Here is a 23673-nt window from a genome sequence, read left to right on the forward strand (position 1 = left end):
GGGCGCAGGGGGTAGGAAATGTTTGAAAGTAGCCTTGTGAATAAGCCTAGGAAAGTTTGTTGGTGTTGTTTAGTCGTTTAGTTGTGTCCAACTCTTTGTGACCCCATGGACCAGAGCACGCCAGGCACTCCTGTCTTCCACTGCCTCCCTAGGAAAGTTACTAGCGTGAAAAAATGTGTGCTAGCCTACTGGTGACTGGGAAGAGGAGGGAAGGAGAGTCCCATTCCTCTTGCAGTAGCACACTGCATTTCTATGTTGGGTGTAGATCTCATGGCTTTCCTCCTCTGGAATCAAACATGGTTTCCATGCTGGTTACAGAGGGGAGCCAGAATAGAGCTACCACTTCTCCACTAGCCATGCCAATTGCTTGCAAGCAATACTTAGTGGCCAATTGGCTACCAGAATGGTGCTTAAATACAAGGCTGTTTGAAAGTAATAGTAACTAAGGCAGTTGATGCCAGGGGAAGTCAAATCCGGTCAGTTGCAAGGTGAAAGGACATGCAGTAAGGGTTGGGTTTCTTCAAACAAATAATGTATTTTACTAAGAAACGGGAAAACTGTGAAAGCTGTAGTTTGCAAGCAAAAACAGCTTGTGAAATAAACTTCCGTACCTCTCAAGATGTAATTCTGGTAGTTCTGGTCCGCCTCAGCGCCCACTTTTATTAAACAGGTCAGGCCCTCTGCCACAACAAATTCATGAACCAAATCCTTGTCATCCTGTATCAAGGGAAAAGGCAAAAAGGAGAAATGAGTTGCTACTTAACATTTTTCAAAAACAGACAAACAGTAAGCATGGCTCGCAAATTCATGCTGATTTTTCTAGTGATATGAGAGGTGGTTATTATGTGGACAATGGTCCACGTCTCATTTGAGAGTAGCGTTCAAATCCCAAAGCTTCAAAATAGGTTGACAGAGAGGCATCGGGACTTGCTCAGCTGGGGGGTAGGAAGCTCCCCCCCACACAGATGAGCAGTTAAGACTCTGATGCCCCTCCAGCTCAGGCGTAAGTTGGAGAGGCACATTGTAGGGCTGGGTTGGGAGGAAGAAACAGCCGAGATACATTCAAGACATCGTGATATATCAGCATATTGAGGTATTTAGCTGCTGATATATCACAATGTTTAAAACCAGATATCGCCCAGCCCTAGCAGGAACCTGAGTCATGTTGTGGGGGTGAGCTGTGACAAACTTGCATAATTCAAGAACCTGCCGTACCCCGCAATTGTGAAATTCCCTCCCTAGAGAATTCTGTTCAGGCTCACTCTTTTATTTTTCAAAACCTGTATGCCATCTTTCTGCAAGCACTTTCTCACATCATGAGAATTCAAATACTGTAAGATGCAAACAATATAACCAAAATTAGCATTTCCATACTCAAAATTTATGTTTAGGGAGGCTTTTAATGTTTAATAGATTATTTTATTTCATTTTTCTGTTGGAAGCCGCCCAGAGTGGCTGGGGAAACCCAGCCAGGTGGGCGGGGTATAAATAAATAAATAAATTATTATTATTATTATTATTATTATTATTATTATTATTATTATTATTAAATGACTGTTCAGTGATGTATAAGATACATGGCAGGTTTGAATTTAATGAAACATCCAAATGGGTTAATGGGGAACAACAGCAATCCTTCAGGATCTGATCTGAATTTAAAGCACATATTAAATTCATAAAAGACACTTTAACTGGACTGATTTTAACAATAACTGTATAAACAATCCAAGCTTCAAACTTCAAAAGGCTTTAATGTATCTTTTTTAAAGGAAGGAAAGGGAATGGAAGTGTGAAGAAAGAGAACATAAACATCATGCCATAGACCAGACCTCTGCACATGACCTGTTTTATCATGCATCTCTAATGTGATGGGGTTGTGAGAAGGTCCAAACATCTGGACTGTGCAAAGACAGATGAAAAGAATCCAAACTAGTTTCCCCTACATTAAAAGGACTGTGTTTACATCACTTCGGAAATAAAGTAGTCAGTCGTTCTATAGCCCCATTAACTTACTGATTTTCTAACATAAGTGACCAAAAATTTAAAAGGCTATTTATTCTACCAGCACGAGTTTCTGGGTTGGGGAATTTGAAAACTGAAAATAGGAGCCAAGGTACAAATTATGATCAAAATGTTGAGACGTTTCAGAATATGTGTGGTAACAGCTAAAGGAAGGAAGGAGAGAAGGATGTTGTCCTTGGGTAGAAAACTGGAGCAGTCCTGTAATATTGCTAAGATTTATGGTCTGTCTGCCAGCATTAAAGCAATGATGAGAAAAGCAGCCAAACATGGAAATCTCCTGGAGTTCTCCTTCTATAAAAAATTCAGCTACAAATGGTAATAAGAAGGGCACAATGAGCAATCACTCAAGGACAGGCTTAGTTCTTGAATGATCTAAGAGGTTGCCATCTAACCATAGAACACAGTCAAGCTTTGCTCAGTAAAGTAGCATATAAATATTATAAAATGAAATAAAAACATTATATAACCAGCTCACCCCCCCAACCCCTTTGCAAGGAGGGAGGAGGTGCTTCACAGAGCATGTTGCTAAAACACTGTGTAAAGCAGGCACCCCCAAACTGCGGCCCTCCAGATGTTTTGGCCTACAACTCCCATGGTCCCTAGCTAACAGGACCAGTAGTCGGGGAAGATGGGAATTGTAGTCCAAAACATCTGGAGGGCCGAAGTTTGGGGATGCCTGGTGTAAAGCAACTCACCCCTCCATTAAACCTTGCTGCGGCCGTGTTTAAAGGGAGGGTGGGGAGGAGAGAAGAAGAGGAGGAGTTTGGATTTGATATCATTTGCAAGAAGTGAGGTTACAGGGAACCAGGCAGAGGGCCTTCTCGGTAGTGGCACCCACCCTGTGGAACACCCTCCCACCAGATGTCAAAAAGAAAAATAACTACCAGACTTTTAGAGGACATCTGAAGGCAGCCCTGTTTAGGGAAGCTTTTAATGTTTAAGAAATTAGTGTATTCTAATATTTCTGTTGGAAGCCGCCCAGAGTGGCTAGGGAAACCCAGCCAGATGGGCGGGGTATAAATAATAAAATTATTATTATTATTATTATTATTATTATTATTATTATTATTATTATTATTATTCTGCTTTATCACTACCCGAAGGCGTCTCAAAGTGGCTAACATTCTCCTTTCCCCTCCTCCCCCACAACAAACACTCTGTGAGGTGAGTGGGGCTGAGAGACTTCAGAGAAGTGTGACTAGCCCAAGGTCACCCAGCAGCTGCATGTGGAGGAGCAGGGAATCGAACCCGGTTCGCCAGATTACGAGTCTACTGCTCTTAACCACTACACCACACTAACAGCTTCACACAGCAGCCTGCCGATCTGCTCTGAGAAGCGCCTCTCGCCCCCACAGAGACATTTTAATGGTGAAAAGAGCGGTTTGCTAAATCACTCTGCGAGTGATCCATTAAATGCCTGCCAGCAACGCTGCTTTCTTGCCCCACTGCATACTGTCTGCCATGTTGGGATTGTCATGGCTTCCTATTGGCAGTCACACAAACTGCAGAGCATGACGACAGTCTTAGATTTTAATGTCTATAGGGGGGGGAAGGAGGAAATAATATTATGAGAACAAGAACTGGATGAACTGTATAACTGTCCATTTATATTTTAGCATCGAGGGAAGAGGGCTTACTGTAACAAAAATGCATTTCTGAAACAGGCTTCCCCAGAACATTCATAAATTTTCCATGCCAGAAACTTGCTAATTGGAAAATTATCTTTCCAACTTACTGTATATATACCACTATTTCAGCTGAGCATCAAAGTGACTGTATAGGACCCAGAAAATACAGCTAAGTGGATAGGTTCTGCTTCACATTTAGGGCCAGTTCACACATGCAAGTACATTCTTAACTTCTCTTGGATAACTTACAACTGAATATGCCAACTGTCTCCATTAAAAAGCATCGTTTTTGAGATGACACAAAAGTTACTTCTGTTTTGTTTGATTTGCGGAGGCTAATTCTGGCTAATAGTCTATGCCATCTGCACTATTGTACTAAACTGTTCCTTAAACTCTGTGATATAACAGACCTCTATGCTCACTGCATCTATTTGATTATAGTAGATGTACCCAGATGGTTTGAGGTCAGAAACAGGGTGTGGGGGGGGAGGAGAATGAAGCCTTAATGGGGTTCCTGAAAGGTTTCGTCAAGAGGACAACTGCAAGTAATATTGTGCTTTTTCAGAATGAGTATGAGATAACACTACAACTTTGTTTATAAGTAATATACACAGAAACCCATTTTTTCTTTTCCTTTTAAGTAAAACGGAAAGAAAAGATTCTTACTACTTTATCTGGTGTGTCGAATGGGATCTATTTAGACTCATTTCCTACCACTTACCTACATCTGCTTCAGAGAAACAACTGGGAAAATAATTATTCATACTGGTTTTTATGAAAATCATCTTCAAAATATTAATCAGATAGATGTTTTTTATTATCATTAACAGCTACACTTTCTAGTTAGGTGCAACAGCTACTTAACAAGCCCAGACTCAACCACAACTACTCTTTCCTTCTTTCTGATGTGATGTGACTTTATTTGAAAGACTTGCAAACACAAGCTGACTCTGTTTCACTGACTACCAGACAAAAGCTATCTTGCACATCAAACCCAGTGCAGGACAGAAAAACCAAATTGGTTTAAGGAGGATTAGAGTTTGAGGATTATGATTCTTTCTTCCAGGGATATAAATTAGTTTAATATGACAGCAGAATTGGTGGCAAAAGAGGAAAATACAGACCAAAAGGCACAGGGAAACTTCAGGACTTTGAACAGAAATCCATCCTTTAGAGAAAAATCTGCTGAATATTGGTTTGTTAACACCTTTAAAAGAAGGAAAGAAAATGGGCACTCTATATACTTTTTGAACCAGCACACTTCTGCTAAAGCTGCATCTATCTTCTTCCTGTAGATTTAACAAAATCTACAAGGCAGCTAACAGTTTTTAAAAGGAGAAAATGCAGATTAAAACCAGGAAAGAAAAATTCAACAGCACATTAATAAAAACGGCAGAAGCCTAGCAAAGAAAACCCAGTATCAGCAGTACAATCAAGAGGCCCCAAACATCTGCAGGAAAATGCAGGCATGGCCAGATGCCTGAAACTTAAAAAGAGAAGAAAGAGCAAGACAAACCTCGCCGGGAGGGAGTTGTGTGGCCTTGCTTCCTTCCCTAGCATCTCTGCTAGATTGTCTTGGGTTTAGATTGTCCTTTTAGAACTTCCAGAAGAGGAAGCCACTGATTTGACTCAGTATAAGGCAGTTTAATGTAGGCATCCCCAAACTGCGGCCCTCCAGATGTCTTGGCCTACAACTCCCATGATCCCTAGCTAAGAGGACCAGTGGTCAGGGATGATGGTAATTGTAGTCCAAAACATCTGTAGGGCCGAAGTTTGGGGATGCCTGGTTTAATGTGTTCACCTGCTGCACCATTGGGAAGGGAAGCTTTAGGCCAGGCTTAGGCAAACCTCAGCCCTCCAGATGTTTTGGGAGTTGTAGTCCCAAGACATCTGGAGGGCCGAGTTTGCCTGTGCCTGCTTTAGGGCGTTAATGTGAGTGCAGTGGCAGAGGCCAGAGGGTTGGTGGCTGATGAGCGGAGCAAGCAGGGGCACAGGGAGAAGGTTGTCCTTAAGGTAACTTGGGTCTGGGCTGTTTAAGGTTTTGAGGGCAACAAACATTAAGTAGGCCAGGCATCCCCAAACTTCGGCCCTCCAGATGTTTTAGACTACAATTCCCAACTTCCCCAACCACTGGTTCTGTTAGCTAGGGATCATGGGAGTTGTAGGCCAACAAAACATCTGGAGGGCCGCAGTTTGCGGATGCCTGAAGTAGGCAAATAACTGGGTGCCAGTGAAGTTGTTATAAAACTGATGTTATATATTCTTAGTGGTCTGTTCCAGTTGCACTGATGCTTAGATCAGGCAACCCCAAACTGCAGCCCTCCAGATGTTTTGGCCTACAACTCCCATGATCCCTAGCTAAGAGGACCAGTGGTCAGGGATGATGGGAATTGTAGTCCAAAACATCTGGAGAGCTGAAGTTTGGGGATGCCTGGCTTAAAGAATCAGTCTTTGCTAAGTTCCTCCTCGGCTATCCAGAGTCTGCTTTCCAGAAAATTAATTTAGGGCTCATCCCCACTTAGGTTTCCTATGCACTTTCTAGGCAGGGGGCCACGTTTTCCAGATCCATGTCCAAGCAGGAATTTTGTTTTGTCCCGGAGCTTCCTCTGGAGACTCCAGTGTTTTACTGCTGAATCGGAGTAAACATGGGTTTTCTCACTCTCCCAAGTTCCCATGAAACTGATCATGCAGAGGGTGTGGCTGACTCCTCAGAGGAAGAAGCTGATTTGAAGTGGCAAAAGAGACAGGAACCACCCAAAACTATGGAGAATCATCACATTCAAAGAACAGAAACACATTACAGCACTTGGAGTAGTAAGAATAGCCCGAGAACGACAAATGCCTGCCTGAGTTGAGACAGCAGGAAGTTTTTCTGCTTCTTGAGCTCTATTTCCTTTCCATACTTCTTTCCCATGAGCAACAAATGATACCTTTAAGGAGATGGGTTAAGGTTTGCAGGATTATGCATTTGGGGATGGGGATGCAAATAGTGGGTTGCTGTATTAGTTTATTTGTATACCCTCTGGTTTAAGAGTTGGCTGTGTACTTCTTGATGGGCATTTTTGGGGAGTGTTTATCACTACGTTTCTAATTACAGGTAGATAGCCGTGTTGGCCTGGTGTAGTCGAAACAAAATAATTTTTTTTTCTTCCAGTAGCACCTTAGAGACCAACTAAGTTTGTCATTGGTATGAGCTTTCGTGTATATGCCACACTTCTGAAGATATCTGGAAGAAGAATTTTTTTTATTTTGTTTCGACTACTTTTCTAATGTTTTGGATTATGTATTTTTTTCATGTTGTAAGCTGCCCTGAGCATTGTTTTAACTATGGAAAGGTGGCATACAAATAAAATTATGTACGTATGCATGTAAAGGTAAAGGGACCCCTGACCATTAGGTCCAGTCGTGACCGACTCTGGGGTTGCGGCGCTCATCTCGCATTATTGGCCAAGGGAGCCGGCGTACAGCTTCCAGGTCATGTGGCCAGCATGACAAAGCCGCTTCTGGCAAACCAGAGCAGCACATGGAAACGCTGTTTACCTTCCCGCTGTAGCGGTTCCTATTTATTTACTTGCATTTTGACATGCTTTTGAACTGCTAGGTTGGCAGGAGCTGCGACCAAGCAACGGGAGCTCACCCCATCACAGGGATTCAAACCGCCGACCTTCTGATCAGCAAGCCCTAGGCTCAGTGGTTTAACCCACAGCGCCACCTGGGTCCACGTATGCATGCAATCCACTTCAATAACTAAGCAAATGAGAGGAAACAGCCTCACATGAAAATTGTAAAGTCAAGCTGTGGATCGCATTCAAGAATATTTGAATAATAAAACTAAACTGGAAACTAAGTACTGTATGCAATCCAGCCAGTTAAGCACTTTGAAGTTCCACTAATTTAAATAGGGAGAATTAAGCTCGTTTAACTTTTTTTAGTAAACCTAACTAAGATCCACAGTATGTAGCTTGGACTGTTCTCTAAGAGTTCTTAAAATCAAAAGCTCTATTCAGCTGCAACAAATAATACATCTACGTAACAGCACTTAATGGAAGGGAACTGCAACCAGGCAAAACTAGTATTGCTACAGAACAACAATGGCATTTAATACTTGGGCATCATAGAAATTGCAGCTGATTTTCTGTTTTAAATTATGGTCGGTGGTTGTTTTAGTTTCACATTCAAAATTATCTGGTAAGACTGTAAAATGAGGCCACAATCCTAACAATAGCTGACTTTTACAAACACCATTGTAAGGAAGGTAAAGGTAAGATAATGGACCCCTGGACGGTTAAGTCCAGTCAAAGGCAACTATGGGGTGTGGTGATTGTCTCACTTTTCAGGCCAAGGGAGCCAGCGCTTGTCCACAGACTGCTTTCCAGGTCATGTGGCCAGCATGACTAAAACACTTCTGGTGTAACGGAACACCGTGACGGAAACCAGAGCGCACAGAACTGTCGTTTACCTTCCCACCGCAGCGGTACCTATTTATCTACTTGCACTGGTTTGCTTTCAAACTGCTAGATGGGCAGGAGCTGGGACAGAGCTCACCCCAAGGCAAGTGCAAGACCGCAGCTGCACACACGTGGGCACAAACTGTGCAGAGGCTGCAGGTGCCAGTCCTGCTTAGCATGTTCCTGTATGCACCAGCCCCACCTGCTCCACTCGCAACCTGTGCACACAGAGTGTGAATGCCTGAAAGGAGACGTTAAGAATGTTCACCAGAACGGTCACCAATTCCAGAGGCAAGATTACTCCCGTTCATCAATCATGGCCCCTCTCCCCAGTTAAAGTGAAATCAAGGCATGTGTACCCCTTTACATGGTGGTACCTTCGGGGGACGTTCTCCCCTTCAGGAGGTGGTGGGTCTAATTATGTGAGAAGGTAGGTGATGGTAGGTCTATCCTACTCCTCAAAAGCAAGCCGTCAAAGGCTTCTTCTTTCCACACCATGAGAAGCCCACTGCTGTTCACTGGTGTTATCATGTGATACAATGTCTCGATGGAGAATTTAAATCAATGACCACAATCCTAAACCTATTTTGGCTTGTATATGTGAAACGCATTTTGTCAACAGAAAAATACAAGGATGAAAACAAAATTTCAAAGTACTAGCTTGTAACATAGAAGTTGGGGGGGAATAAAATGTTTTCTCCTCTTTGTGACAGAATCCAAGCAATTTACTAGAAAAGATTGAAGTCATCAAACAGAGGCTATTCTCTTCTTCTTGGAGCTGAATATGAAGCCCTTAAATCAAATTCATCTACTCCAGTCCCTGAGGGGTCATCCATCATTCTTTTCATGAACCAGGGTGTTCTATGTGCCACACCTCCCTCCTCTGATCAATGAAGCAATTGGGGAACACTCCTTCTCCTCTCCTAAGCATGATTGATGACTCTTAAGGAGTGAAGTGTGTGACACTCTCGCTGATAAGATTCTATGACTCTGAACACCATCAAGTTAATCTTTTCAACAGACTGAAAAAGAGATGCTCTAAAAGCTTTGAAAAGCACAATTGTTAGCAATGATTAATGGATTCATGACATAATGCTATGTGTATATAAGTGTGTGTGTGTGTGTGTGTGTGTGTGTGCAGAAAGAGAGAGAGAGAGAGAGAGAGAGAGAGAGAGAGAGAGAGAGAGAGATTTCATACCCAATTTTGCTCACAATCTGTTGCCTAATATTTGCACGGCATGATACATAATTGATTAAGGTTTTGGGGGGGAAACTCTTACATATATATATATGTAAGAGTTTCCCCCCCAAAACCTTAATCAATTATGTATCATGCCGTGCAAATATTAGGCAACAGATTGTGAGCAAAATTGGGTATGAAATATATATATATATATATATATATATATATATATATATATATATATATATAGAGTGGTGCCTCGCAAGACGAATTTAATTCGTTCCGTGAGTCAATTCGTTTCGTGAAAAATTCGTCTTGTGAATCGTGGTTTCCCATAGGAATGCATTGATATTTTTTTTTTGCCCATAGGAACGCATTAATTAAATTACCACCAGATCGCAAGACGCATTCGTCTTCCGAAAAATTCATCTTGCAGGGCATTCGTCTTGAGAGGTACCACCACTGTATAAACAGATCAGTGTACGGAAGAGTGGGCTCTTCTGCATCACCTATTTATTAACTAAACCAGGCTTCGAAAATTTCAGCCCAACAGACCGAATGCAGCTTACTAACAATGCATAGGATTTAGTCATCATTTTGCTACCTGCCCAGGACTGCAAAAGTGAAAGAAGGGAGGAGGGGTGTCAAGTCACAATAAATGGCTGGTGACCCCCACTCAGCTTGCTGTTTTGCACCCTCCCCCTTTCAACCCCTGACATCGCAGCTTGAAAGAGGGAGCACACAGAACAAAGGATACTGCTGCCACCACTAGTATTGCAGGAAGCAAGAAAAAAACCTTCCTTTGAAAAAGAGGAAGAGTATTTATAGTGCCATTGGGATTCTCCCTTTTCCACCATGGGTGGTGAGTGCAAAAGTGGACGGGGTGCAACAGGTATTTTGCTTCATCTACCCTTCCAGACAAAATGAAGTCAAGGAGCTGGAGAAACACTCAAAATGGGTAAATAATGTGCTTGCTTGCCAATAACTCCTTCCAATATCTTCTAGCTTCCTGTTAAACAAGGCCGTACCTATGTAATCTTATGGAAACCAGCTTGAATGGCAGACAAAAAGAACCTGGACAAAAGGCTCACTTACTTGAAATATTTGTTTCAAGGAGAAGAGGGCCCGCCTCAGCTCCCGTCCATTTGAATTGTAGAGCTTTTCTAATGAAAAGACAAAAGAAAAGAAAAACATTTAGTCAAAGTTTGATATAAAATTCAGTTCTCATGACTGTAGGGAGCTGCAATGAATTATTTGCGGGGGTTTTTAAATCAATATTCCTCAGTAATGCAACATACATCAAACATACAAGGCACAATAGAGCACCACTAAAAATACGGTACATACACTACAAAGAATTGTACAAGATCAATTAAAATATGCATTTTTGATGAGTACCACCACCCTTATTTATCAAACTGCGAAATCTTAGTGCAAATAATGATGTTTTCAGTTGGAGTCTGAAACCAAACAGTTCAGGAAATTGATACACCTCAAATAGGAAATCATTCCAGCATTGGGGCCCTACCATGGAGAAGACACTTCTACAAGTCTCCTCACCCTGTATGCCAGCGGGGACTGTGAACAGAGCCCTGGTCCCTGCTCAGTTGATCTTAGGAATCAAATTGCCTATTGGAATAGCTGTTCCTGCAAATACAGGGCTTAGTAAACCACCACTATCACCTTGAACCAAGCCCAGTAGCACACAGGGAACCAGGAAGCAGATATTTTAGGACAGTTGTTATGTGATCTCATCTCGCTGCCCCTGTTTACATGGCTGGAATGGAAAGAAGGAGCTGGATCATCTATATACCTCGCTAAAGGTATATTCCTCAGAATCCTGATTCCTGGTGTCTTTGCTTGCTATCAGTTCCCCCAGATAACTGGGAGGGAGTAACTAGCCATCAATCAATCAATCAATCAATCAATCAATAAAACATTAATTTATAAAATGGCCACAATGGAAAGCCAAACTATGGTTGAACGTGAATATTCAAGCATGCTGATGGCCAGAGAGAAAACTGCCTATTTTGTTCTTCCCTGTGTCCTGCTGCTGCCACACTACCTGCAGCCAAGCCAGAGTTGGGCTTAACATTATGTAGGAGCCCAGCCTCGTGGTTTGTCTTCCCCAAGAAACCCCAAGTGGTAAACAAATATTGGTTACAGCTTCTAGTTTATCTGGAGCCGAGGCTGACTAGTCCAAGGTTTTAGTTACAGGTAGGTAGCCGTGTTGGTCTGAGTCGAAACAAAATAAAAAAATTCCTTCAGTAGCACCTTAAAGACCAACTAAGGTTTTTTTTTGGTATGAGCTTTCGTGTGCATGCACACTTCATCAGATACACTGAAACAGAAGTCACCAGACCTCTGAATATATACATAAGGGTCACCAGACCTCTGAATATACATGAGGGTCTGGTGACTTCTGTTTCAGTGTATCTGATGAAGTGTGCATGCACACGAAAGCTCATACCAAAATAAAAAAAACTTAGTTGGTCTTTATGGTGCTACTGAATGGATTTTTTTATTTAGTCCAAGGTTTGTGAGTTTGATGGTTGATTTTGAACCTGGACCCAACAATATGCTCGCAAAAGACAGGCATGCCAGATGGTTAAAACGTTGCAGGATCATAGTCACCATGAGTGTCCATAATTCCTTCCCTCACTTTTGAATAGGAAAACCTAGACTTCTACATACACAGCTTCCACAAGGATAGCATATGGGTGCATTGGAAAGACTTCTCAGGAAGAAAGAAAATGGTAGGATCATTGTTCTACTGGGGTCCACAAAATCCAAACAAGTAAAATGGCAACAGAGCTGAATGCAAGAGCAAAGGAGGCAACCCAGCAGCAAAGCCTGCTGAATGGCCCCTAGTGGAGCTTATTCACTTCTGCAAGGGGCCATGGAGGTCTTCCCACTGGTTTGTTCCCCATATGTTCTGCAGAAGCAGACAAGGCATGCTTTGGAAACAAATGCTTTTGGTTCTCTTCTTTGAAAGAAGCGAAACATAACGGACCTTTTCTGGGATCCAAATAGTTTCAGCCAATATGAAAGAGACGCCTCAGCCGTTGTTTGTAAACCTCCAAAGCAATATTCTGTCCTTGGCACTGGAGAGAGAATGTGTGGCCCATTTACCCCTCTTGCAGTTCTCACAACTTCTTATTCCTTACGGAGCTGACAAATTCCCAGCACAAAACATTGCAAAAAGGAATGTCTCTTGTAATCACGGACCCAAACACACACTTTAATTATCCTAGCCCAAAAAAATCAATTCACTCGTGTGTACAAGTACATTATGTTTCTTGGCTAGATAAACTAAAGTCTTGTCAGGAAAGCTGAAAGGATAATAGGGTTTTGGGGTTTTTTTGTGGGGTGGGGTGGGAGTTGCTGGATTTTATTTTTTAAAATTGTATTGTCTTCACGTGCTAAATAGGAACAAAATTATTCCTTGGAAAGATACCACCATCTGGCCTTTGTTAGAATTAAATTCCCTTCATTCTCATACAATTGCATACAGTTTGTCCAAAGATGGGTCTATCTGCCGGTATGTTTTTGAAGAGATGCAGAACTAGATTTTAATTTCTGGGGATTCCCAGGCAACATGCCATCCAGGCATCGAATAGACCTCGATCAGCAGTGCTTCAGCAAGACTGTTGCTTTATATGCCTTCACATCAGATTTCACGTTTCAGGGTAGTATGTCTCTGTCGCTACACCACCACGACTCTTAATACATAAGGATGACCTAAAGCATCATGGCCAAATGCATTTTATTTCTCGGACCCAACAGATAACCCATTTACTTTTGAATGAAGCGTGCCATTGAATTTAAGACCCAAACACCATGCTGCAAAACCTCAGGACTCACCCAGTGTCCTCAAATAAGAACTCAGACAGAATTAAGCAGGGAATGGGGAGGATCCACATAAAGGTGCTAGCCTCATTAGGTAAAGGTAAAGGGACCCCTGACCATTAGGTGCAGTCGTGACCAACTCTGGGGTTGCGCGCTCATCTCGCATTATTGGCCGAGGGAGCCGGCGTATAGCATCCAGGTCATGTGGCCAGCATGACAAAGCCGCTTCTGGCAAACCAGAGCAGCACATGGAAACGCCATTTACCTTCCCGCTATAGCGGTTCCTATTTATCTACTTGCATTTTTGATGTGCTTTTGAACTGCTAGGTTGGCAGGAGCTGGGACCAAGCAACGGGAGCTCACCCCATCACAGGGATTTGAACCGCCGACCTTCTGATCAGCAAACCCTAGGCTCAGTGGTTTAGCCCAAAGCGCCACCTGGGTCCCTTTTGCTAGCCTCATTAGCTTCCTGTAATTTCCATTTCTACAGCAGAGGCAAAATCACAGCAATAGTTTAGGAATGTTTTCTCAGGAGCAAGTCACATTCAGATGAGCAAGGCTTTCTTCCTCAGAGGGGGGTGGAGAGTTAGCACAATGAACCAGCGGGAAAATATCTGCATCTCCATCACTGGAAGAGAAGCAGGGGTAGGCGGGCCTCTTCCAATGCAGGTGCCCTGGCTGTAGGTGGCAGGGAGAGAGAATCCCTGGGGTTAGCAAGGGGCTTTGTGCTGCCCTAGTGAACCTCAGCCACCCAGAGTTCCTGGCCACCAGAGCCCTAGTTCTGGGAGAGGAAGGGAGAGAACCTAAAATACTGGGGCACCCACAGAGCCAGGATGGTCAGGCAACCCTCCCACTCCAAGTTCTGCATTCCTTCTGTAGTTGGCAGAAGCTGGGACAGAGCAATGGGAGCTCACCCTGTTGCACGGATTCGAACCACCGACCTTCCAATCGGCAAGCCGAAGAAAGCATACCAGTGCAAGTAGATAAGTAGGTACTGCTGCGGTGGGAAGATAAATGGTGTTTCCATGCACTCTGACACTCATCATAGTGTCCCGTTGCGCCAGAAGCGGTTTAGTCCTGATAGCCACATGACCTGGAAAGCTGTGTGTGGACAAATGCCGGCTCCCTCGGCCTGAAGCGGGATGAGTGCAGCATCCCATAGTTGCCTTTGACTGGACTTAACCATCCAGGGTCCTCTTCCTTTACCTTCCCCCCCCTTCAGTAGTAGCAATTAATGACACAAGCGCAGAAAGTGCTTGCTGTTGCTCATGCTGCCTCTTTGCTCCCAGTCTGATTCATCACTGAGTGCATCCTGTACTGTGTATCACTAACTAAAGTCAACTGCTTGGTGCAGAGGGTGAAAATTCAGAGCAAAGTAAATGTCTGGACGTTTTTCAGGAGGCATATAAAACTAATTATTGCAGCATGCCATTCTTTCATTGAATGTCAGACAAATTTAACTGGTGTCCAGCAAGAGCAAGAAAAAAAAATACCTTGGAGTGATGCCAAAACAAGGCTTTCGTCTGAGCTTTGTTTTTGTCTACAAAAGCCAATAATAAATCTATTGGCAAGACAATGCACTTTCCTTTTTACTCCCAGACCCAGCAAAATATATCATTTTGTGAGGGGGATCAGCCACAGGCACAGTGCCCATTAGTACATTAATGCTGCTCTTCTGCATGTCTGCTGAGGTTATGTGGCTTCACCTGGTACAAATTCACAGGGTTTGATCTAATCTGACTGTGTGTGTGTGTGTGTGTGTGTGTGTGTGTGTGTATATATATATATATATATATATATATATATATATATATATATATATATATATATATACACTACTAGTTGGCCCTGCCACGCGTTGCTGTGGCTTGGTCTGTTAACTGGGCCCTTCAGACTCCTCCCCCCAGCCCCCGGCACATCCCTGTGATTGGCCCCACCCTGTCCCGACCCATGACCTTTCCCACCCCCTCCCCCATCTCCCACCCAGGGGAGCCCCCACCTCTATTCAGCCTAGTTGCTGTCCCTTAGTCTGTTAAATAGACCCTCAGAGTCCCCCTTCAGGCTCCCCTGTAGGCCCCACTGTGGCTTAGTCTGTTAAATGGGCCCTCAGACTCCTCCCCCACCCCCAGGCTCATCCCTGTGATTGGGCCCACCCTGTCCAGACCCATGACCTTTCCCGCCCCCTCCTCCCTCCATCCCCCACCCAGGGGAGCCCCCACCTCTATTTGGCCTAGTCTGCAAACCTCTTCTCGGCCTAGTCTGCAAAGCCGAGCCAAGTTGCTGTGGAGTGGGTAGGTTTCCTACCTGCAGTACCAGTGTAGCTACCACTAGAGGCCGCTGTTGTGCAAGGTCTCCTGATTATGGCTTCTATTTCCCAGCATGCACTTTAGGGTGAGTTGTGAGTTTTTGAACATGGGGTTTTGGGGGGTTTACGTGGCCCAGGTGTGACATTTGTCTTTGAAAATGGTATGAGCTTGATCTTGTAGTCACAATTGACTTTGTGTTAAAATTTGAATGCAATCGGTCAAGCGGTTTTGTTGAACATTGAAGAGGAACACACATGCCCAGTTTACATATATATATGCCTGTACTAGGGTCTCTTTCCTCCTAGGCCAGTGATGGGCAACCTTTTGAGCTTGGTGTGTCAAAATTTGCCAAAAAATCGAGCATAACTCAGGTGGTGTGTCACTTCGAGAAAAAAAACCATAGTTTTGTGATATTTATAGTTTAAATAACAAAAATGTATAATTGTAATATATAACTGTATTTAATAAACCAAAAACTAATTATTTAAACAAAACAAACCAAAAACCCCTTATTTATCACAAAGTGCCCAGAGTTGTTGAGCTTTTGGCGGGGAGCTGCTGAGGTTTTTGGAGGTTTTTTGGGTGGGGTGCAAAAGTTGCTTTGCTTTTTTTGGGGGGGGGGTGCCCCAAAGCTGCTGCGCTTTGGGGAGGGGGGAAGAGAACAGAAATAAATGATGAATAATACCTTTGCTGGAACTAACACGCAGCATCGACATAGTCTGCCAAAGCACAAAAAACCAGCACAGAACGGGTTAAAAATGAACGCTGTTACACCCAATCATCGTCTGCCAAAGTGCCAGAAAAAACAGCACAGAAAGGGTTAAAAAACCAATCTCTGGCTACCAACAACAACAACAGGATCCGGGTTTTAACAGTGGAGACAAGCTATAGTGTGAGGAGGAGTGGGAGAACAAATGGGGGGGAAACAACAACAACAGCGTGAATGGGCCGATGGGGCGCGTGCCAGCAGTGAGGGCTCTGTGTGTCATGTCTGACACACGTGTCATAGGTTCGCCATCACTGTCCTAGGCCCTTGGGACACTATTGCAAAAAGCATTCAAGGTGCCAGGGAGGGAGAACTCTGGAGTGAGACCTCTCTGCTTCACCCTGTGAATGTGAATTCCAACACATTCCAGCAAAACCAGTATTGTACCTACACCACAAAACCTCACACAGACCATTTGAATGCAAAACATATCATCGGCACATAATTTTTTTCTGTCATTCCTCTCCTAGGTTTCAATAACTTATCGCAAGAAATGGAAGTAATTTCTTTTGTTCAGACTGTCTGGGTTCCCAGAGACCTGAAACATGATAATACGAACTGGCTGTGAAGTGAGCCATGAAGCAAGTTCTCAGGATTTGCACACAGGCACTTCTGAAAAAGGACTCCCTCCCCCCACCAAACCAATGAATCAATGCTTTTTCCTCATTAGTTGTTCACAAAGAGTGCTGACAGCATATAATTACCCTTATTGGAAAGTGCTGCAGTAGATCACTTATTCAACTGATCGGTCGTCACCCAACAGGCGAGCGCTAGCTCTCCTCGGATATCTGACAATGTACCATTAATGTTGTGCAACGCGAAATGCAGAAACAATCCCGACAACCAGGCAGCTGTCAGTTAACGCTCAGGCCATCCTCAGAGCCTGTTGCTGAAAAATAAACTATCTCCGTCTGCTTATTTTGGTAGGGCTTGCCGTGGAATTCGGTACAAGGCACTACTCCAGTTAAAATCTGGGGTGCTGATAGGTTGTATGAGTGACTTGAAACAGCTAGCTCACTAGGCCATGGCCCAAACCCAGGCTACAAGGTTCAGGGTCGAGTCCCGGGGTCATAAATAGGACCCCCTCCCCCCACATACATTGTCTATAGCTCTAATATATATTTAGGATTCAGCCATAGGTCAGGTGGGTGGGTTTAAATTATTGCTGGAATTTGTCTGTCTTGAAAGACAATGGAGTGCAACCTCTGGGGGTGAACCCAAACCGTCAGAGAATCACAGTGCCTGTTGCGGCTGCCGCTGCGGCTACAGAGACCAGTACAGTGGAACCTTGGTTTATGAACACCTTGGTTTATGAATTTTCGGTTTACAAACGCCGCGGACCCATCTGGAACGGATTAATTCACTTTCCATTACTTTCAATGGGAAAGTTGGCTTCAGTTTATGAACAGACTTCCGGAACCAATTACACCCATGCTTCGGGTTAAGTACGCTTCATGCTGAGTACTCCGCGGACCCGTCTGCAACGGATTAATCCACTTTCCATTACTTTCAACGGGAAAGTTCGCTTCAGTTTATGGATGCTTCAGTTTAAGTACTCTGCGGACCGTCTGGAACAGATTAATCCACTTTCCATTACTTTCAAGGGGAAAGTTCACTTCAGTTTATGAACAGACTTCGGAACCAATTGTGTTCATAAACTGAGGTACCACTGTAACTCTTAACTGCTGTCTCCTGTGTCGTTTTTGTTGTATTATCAGCACCAAAGTGACTTCCCTAGAGTGCAAGTCTGTGCAGTGTGCATGGCGGTCCTGGGCTGCCCAGATGACAAGACACCCCCCCCCGGCCTCGCTGATGTGGTCCAAAGGAATGCAGAGCAATTCTTTTGGCACCAACTTGGCTGCAGGAGTTGCTGGAAGGAGGCACACAAGATGCCACCCAACTTTCTCAGAGACTCTACTTCGGATTTGTGTAGGGTTTACTGCTTAGCCTTTTCTTCTCCTGAAGATGTTCCACAAGGCAGCAGGTATGGATTTCTCCTCTGGGGTTGGAGGCAAAGATATCTAGGAACTGGAATCCCATGGAGCACAGAACCTAGCTGGATCCTAAAGGACATGGTAGACAGCAGAGGAACTGATTATTATTATTTTTTAAAAAAAACCTCTCATGAAGCTAAGCTGAAAATAGCCTGTTCCGTTCCTTCTAGACCCACACCCTGAGATTTCAATCCTTGCCCTACAGATCCTAAGCAGGAGTTAAACCCGAGATCAGGTGTTGCTATGAGCAATGAACACTGAGCATGCCCAATGGGGTCTTGTCATCTGGGCAGCCCAGGACCTCCATGCACACTGCCCAGTTGCTGCGAACGCAGCTGTTTGACTTCACCTCCAGAGGCGCACTCCATTGTCTCTTGAGAAAGAAAAATGCCAAGCATATTACCTCCAGTAATAGACCCAGGTGGTGCTGTGCGTTAAACTACAGAGCCTAGGGCTTGCTGATCAGAAGGTCAGCGGTTCGAATCCCTGCAATGGGGTGAGCTCCTGTTGCTCGGTCCCAGCTCCTGCCAACCTAGCAGTTCGAAAGCACGTCAAAATGCAAGTAGATAAATAGGAACCGCTACAGCGGGAAGGGACGCAGGTGGCGCTGTGGGTTAAACCACAGAGCCTAGGGCTTGCTTATCAGAAGGTCAGCGGTTTGAATCCCTGCAACGGGGTGAGCTCCTGTTGCTCGGTCCCAGCTCCTGCCAACCTAGCAGTTCGAAAGCACGTCAAAATGCAAGTAGATAAATAGGAACCGCTACAGTGGGAAGGTAAATGGCGTTTCCGTGTGCTGCTCTGGTTCGCCAGAAGTGGCTTTGTCATGCTGGCCACATGACCTGGAAGCTATACGCCGGCTCCCTCAGCCAATAATGTGAGATGAGCGCGCAACCCCAGAGTCGGTCACGACTGGACCTAATGGTCAGGGGTCCCTTTACCCATTTACCTTTAATAGGGACAGAATGTCTTTGAATGTGTTTCTGGGGACTGTGCTCATGTCCTGCTTCCATAGGCATTCTGTTGGCCACTCAGAGAATAGAAAGTTCAACTAAAGGGGCCTTTGGTCTACCAGGTTTCTTTTCCTGAGGCACAATAACTCTGTGGTAAAGCTGAGAGGATAGGTTTTGCCACAACTCACCCCTGTATAAGGACATGACCAGCCAACGCATCTGGTGAGCAGATTTGTAAGCTTAGAGCTAGTGCTCAACCCAAATGCCTGCCTGCCTGCCTGACATCCCTCCAATCGCTGGCAGAGTTCAAGGCTGGACATACATAAGAGCTGCATTCTTAATTATGATCTCCCTCATAATTAGAAAGGAATGGAAATGAAGTCCCTATCCCTCAGAGCACCTAACGAGTATGTAGCAATGACCCTATTTAGATATGTCTCACACATTGTCCTATTTTATTTTACTTTAAAACACCTAACTGCCATTGGGGGAAGGCACTAGGGGAAAGCAAAGCCACAGAGTAGAAATCAGCTTTTTAAACTCGCATCCCTTTATTTCAGAGTCCGGAGTATCCTCCTATATTCAAAAGGGTGTTTTATCAAACTTTCCATATCCTCCACGGTCTGGAAGTCATTGCTTCAAGATCAGCTGCATCCCACATTTGTTTTAAATGTCAAAACGCATACTTATGCAGCTCTTAGCTTGTTGGAGATGCCAGATTGCCTGGGGCTGGGATTCAGCCCTCTTTCCGTTTTTTTCTCCACAGAAATCCCACCGAGGTTTTTCTCCTCTGCTCTTCTCTTCCAAAGAAAGATTTCAGAATACTCCAGGCGAAGTTGACATGCATTACATCAACTTCTTTGCAAAACAGGTCATTGCTCTGTCCCGCTAACCGTAAAAAATCCTGCACAGGTGGACAAATCCAGCACACTCTGGCTTCTGCCCCTGGCCAGGGGACCAAGGGTCACTGCAAGGCTGCACCCCTAACCTCCGAAGAACAACATTGCGGCAAAAGGTAGACCATGGGTAGGAAAACTAAGGCCCGGGGGCCGGATGTGGCCCAATCGCCTTCTAAATCTGGCCCGCGGATGGTCCGGGAATCAGTGTGCTTTTACATGAGTAGAAAGTGTCCCTTTATTTAAAATGCATCTCTGGGCTATTTGTGGAGTATAAGAATTCATTCATCCCCCCCCCAAAAAAATATAGTCGTCCCCCCAAGGTCTGAGGGACAGTGGACCGGCCCCCTGCTGAAAAAGTTTGCTGACCCCTGGGATAGACCAACACAGCCCCTTTGATGGCCAAAGAAGTAGCACCTGCAACTTAAATACCGTTGCCCTGGCACTGCAGGAGAAAGAACATTGCAACTGCTAAGTCAGGCAAGAAAACCAGCACAGGAAGATTAGCCCAACCTAAACTGGATATAAATGTTTGCAACTCACCACATTGTTTTGGCCTTGAAGAGTGTTCTAACTGCTTCACGTGTATTATCTCCTTGTAACAGTGTTCGAAACTCCCATTGTTCTAGGCACATTTTGTGACAGGGCGGGCAGCTTCTCAGCTCTGGGCGCAGTACTGTTCCTAAAGTTTCAGATTAAAACTGCAGAGTGGAAGGAAAGGAGGACCTTTTTCTGCCTCCCCACTTTCAGCTACTCTCTGAAGACTGGGAAAGAGACTCTCTTAAGAATATTAGGGGGGTGGGCAGGGGAGGGAGGCAGGAGAGGGTGTCCAAACTTTTTCAAAGAGGGCCAGATTTGATGAAGTGAACGTGCATGAAGGCCGACCTACGTTGTTGAGCTCTTTTTAGGATTTTACCCCAGGACATATACTGCCACGGGGGCCAGATTAAATCAACCGGCGGGCCAGATTAGGCCCCCAAAACGGACTTTGGAGATGCCTGGACTAGACCATGTGAAAAATGAACATAATATCTTAGCTGCAGTTCATTCATTCTCAGCTTTGTATTATTGTTATTAAAAAAAGTGCACCAAGACATTCCATTGTTGCGCTCATTACCTAGGTTTAAGGTGCCATTTAGCTCCCAGCTTTCATATTTCAGTTTCTAACATAGCCTTGGAATTCCTACACCATCTCCATAGGAATTTTGACTTTTAACTTTCAGTGGAGCTTCCAGTTACAGAAGAGGCAAAAGGAACCAGCAACAGTATTCCTCAGACAAGTTCTGCACGTCCCTACACCCAACAACAGAAAAGTTGGCTGGAGAAGAGAATGACTTGCTGTTTCTCGTCCCTTAGCCAACATTAAGAGATCTACAAGGATTGTTTGAACTGACTGTAAGGGTTAACCACCTTGACAGCTCATAAACTGGGTTCAGCCTTTATGTAATTTTTTAAAAAATCTCATCATCCAACCTGTCTTTATTCAGTGTTTGACTGGTACTCAGCAATACTGGGGTACTTTGGAACAACTTTCTTACACCGCAGCACTAAAAAGGCAAGTGTTGGATTATTCCCTACAGGAAATCAGTCTCTCATATTTAGTTCTACCAAACAGCTGCTAACGGAACAAAAATAGCCTTGCACTTCACATGGAGCCTGAAACAGAAGCAGCCTTATCATGTTACATGGTTTTATAGATGCCACCATTTTTTTTAAAAAAGAAATACTCATTAACAGAAATTGCTGTCCTGTCACCTTTAATCAACTGCCACACAGCTACTTAATTATTGCTCAGAATGCAGTACTGTATGTCTATAGGATGCAGACTTTAAAAGCTGCCTTCAATTAGTAAAAGGAAATCAAATATCACCTGAAGGTACAATGTGAGATATTTGTTGTTGTTGTTGTTGTTGATAATACCCCGGCCATTTGACTGGGCTGCCCCAGCAACTGTGAGTGGCTTCCAACAGAATATACAAAAATGTACACAGCAGAACATCACACTTAAAAAACTTCCCAATACAGGGCTGCCTTCAGATGTCTACAGAAGGTCGTATCATTATTTATCTCTTTGACATCTGACAAGAGGGTGTTCCACAGGGTGGGTGCCACTACCGAGAAGGTCCGATAAATGAAAAGCACTTGACTTTGGAGCTCTAACCTGAGGTTTGAGACAACAGATGCACCTCCTTCACCTTCTGTTATTCCACTTTTCCTTTCTGAAGTCCACGGATTTCGACACACCCACCCCCACACATCAAACTTTGCTAGACCTACAGTTTCTCCATAAACACACACTTAAAACATTTCCAGACCTTAAACCACCACAAGCATCCTTCTTTCAATGCCACCTTCCTAAACAAAACAGAGGTAATAAACAGTGGGAAAGTGAGCAGACCCTGACGCGGGAGATTCAGTTCCAATCCCCGTTCAGCCTTGAGGAGCACTGGTTGTACTGGCGGAGGAAGGGGGTGCAGTGGGAGCCCCCCCGGAGTCATCCTTGGGGGGGTGACATCACCCCGCCCCCCCGGGATGCTCGCCATGCCCCTGCGGGGGACTAGCTCCACCCGCAGGTGCACAGCATGTGTGCTGCTCCGGATACTGGAAAAGCTAACTCTGCCTCTGATTGGTTGACTTTGGCGGCTGGCCATTTCCCAGCCTAACCTACTTCACGGGTTCGTCAAGAGGGCAAAGAAAAGGGGGACAAATATCGCAACTGGAGAGAGACCCGTTGGAATGTATTGTAAAAGTGCTGTCTAAAATGTGTAATACATTTTTGGAATCGGAGACAAAGGATGAGCAAGTAAAATCCTCAATGATACATTGTGCAATAGATATTGGTCACAATATAGATTGTGGGAATGATTGTGGAATATGAAATTTACAGCATGTTATAGTCTAAGATAAAATTAGATGAAAATGATATATTGGTGGTACCGAGTAAATTGGCAAAAATGTATAAATCCAAATCAAACAAGTGTTGGAAATGTAAAGATAAAAAAGATTCTTTTTATCATATGTGGTGGTCTTGTAGTAAGGTTAAAGCTTATTGGGAAATGATATATAATGCATTGAAAAAAGATGTTTTAAATAATGTTTGTAAAAACAACAACCCAGAAGCTTTCCTTTTGGGAAGCATAGGGACAGAACTACCCAAACTGTATAGAAATTTATTCACGTACGCAACTACACCAGCAAGAATGTTACTTGCCTAAAAATGGAAAGAAGAAGTCCCAGCAAAAGAAGAATGGATACAAGATACAAAAACTTATGTAATATGCAGAAATGGCAAAACTTACTGGAAAAATAAGAAATCAAACTTTTTATTTTAAAAAAATGGAAATGGTTTATTGAAGATGTACAAACTGTAAACGGACAAAACCATTGGCAGGATTATTGTAATAACCTGCAGTTTTATGAGTATATATTTAAAGTAGATATATAAATGTGCAAATTCAGTTAATTTGGATATGCAGAAAATATTAAAAATAAATTCAAGGAACCGCAGAAAGAGGGGGAAGGAAGTCATGTTTTGAAATGTTAAAATGATTGTAAAATTATTGAAAATCTTTTTTTACAAAAGGGAACCAACCTGACAGACAACCTTGAGCTCCCTGGCGGGAAGGCAGGA

The 23673-nt window shown here is 43.9% G+C and overlaps 1 protein-coding gene across 21 annotated transcripts in view; it reads right to left on the minus strand.

The window, feature by feature from the left end:
- Positions 1–23673, minus strand: part of FHOD3 (formin homology 2 domain containing 3) — a 315286-nt gene that overhangs the window by 142183 nt on the left and 149430 nt on the right. For all 21 annotated transcript variants that reach the window (XM_088655950.1, XM_060282217.2, XM_088655949.1 and 18 more), the window contains exons 4-5: positions 10377–10444; positions 612–717 (exon numbers count right to left, since the gene is read on the minus strand). In XM_088655950.1, the coding sequence (XP_088512076.1) occupies positions 612–717; positions 10377–10444 (174 nt within the window). The remainder of the gene's footprint in view (positions 1–611; positions 718–10376; positions 10445–23673) is intronic.

The sequence above is a fragment of the Zootoca vivipara genome, chromosome 12, assembly GCF_965207765.1.
Source record: "Zootoca vivipara chromosome 12, rZooViv2.hap1.1, whole genome shotgun sequence".
Classification (NCBI taxonomy): Eukaryota; Metazoa; Chordata; class Lepidosauria; order Squamata; family Lacertidae; genus Zootoca; species Zootoca vivipara.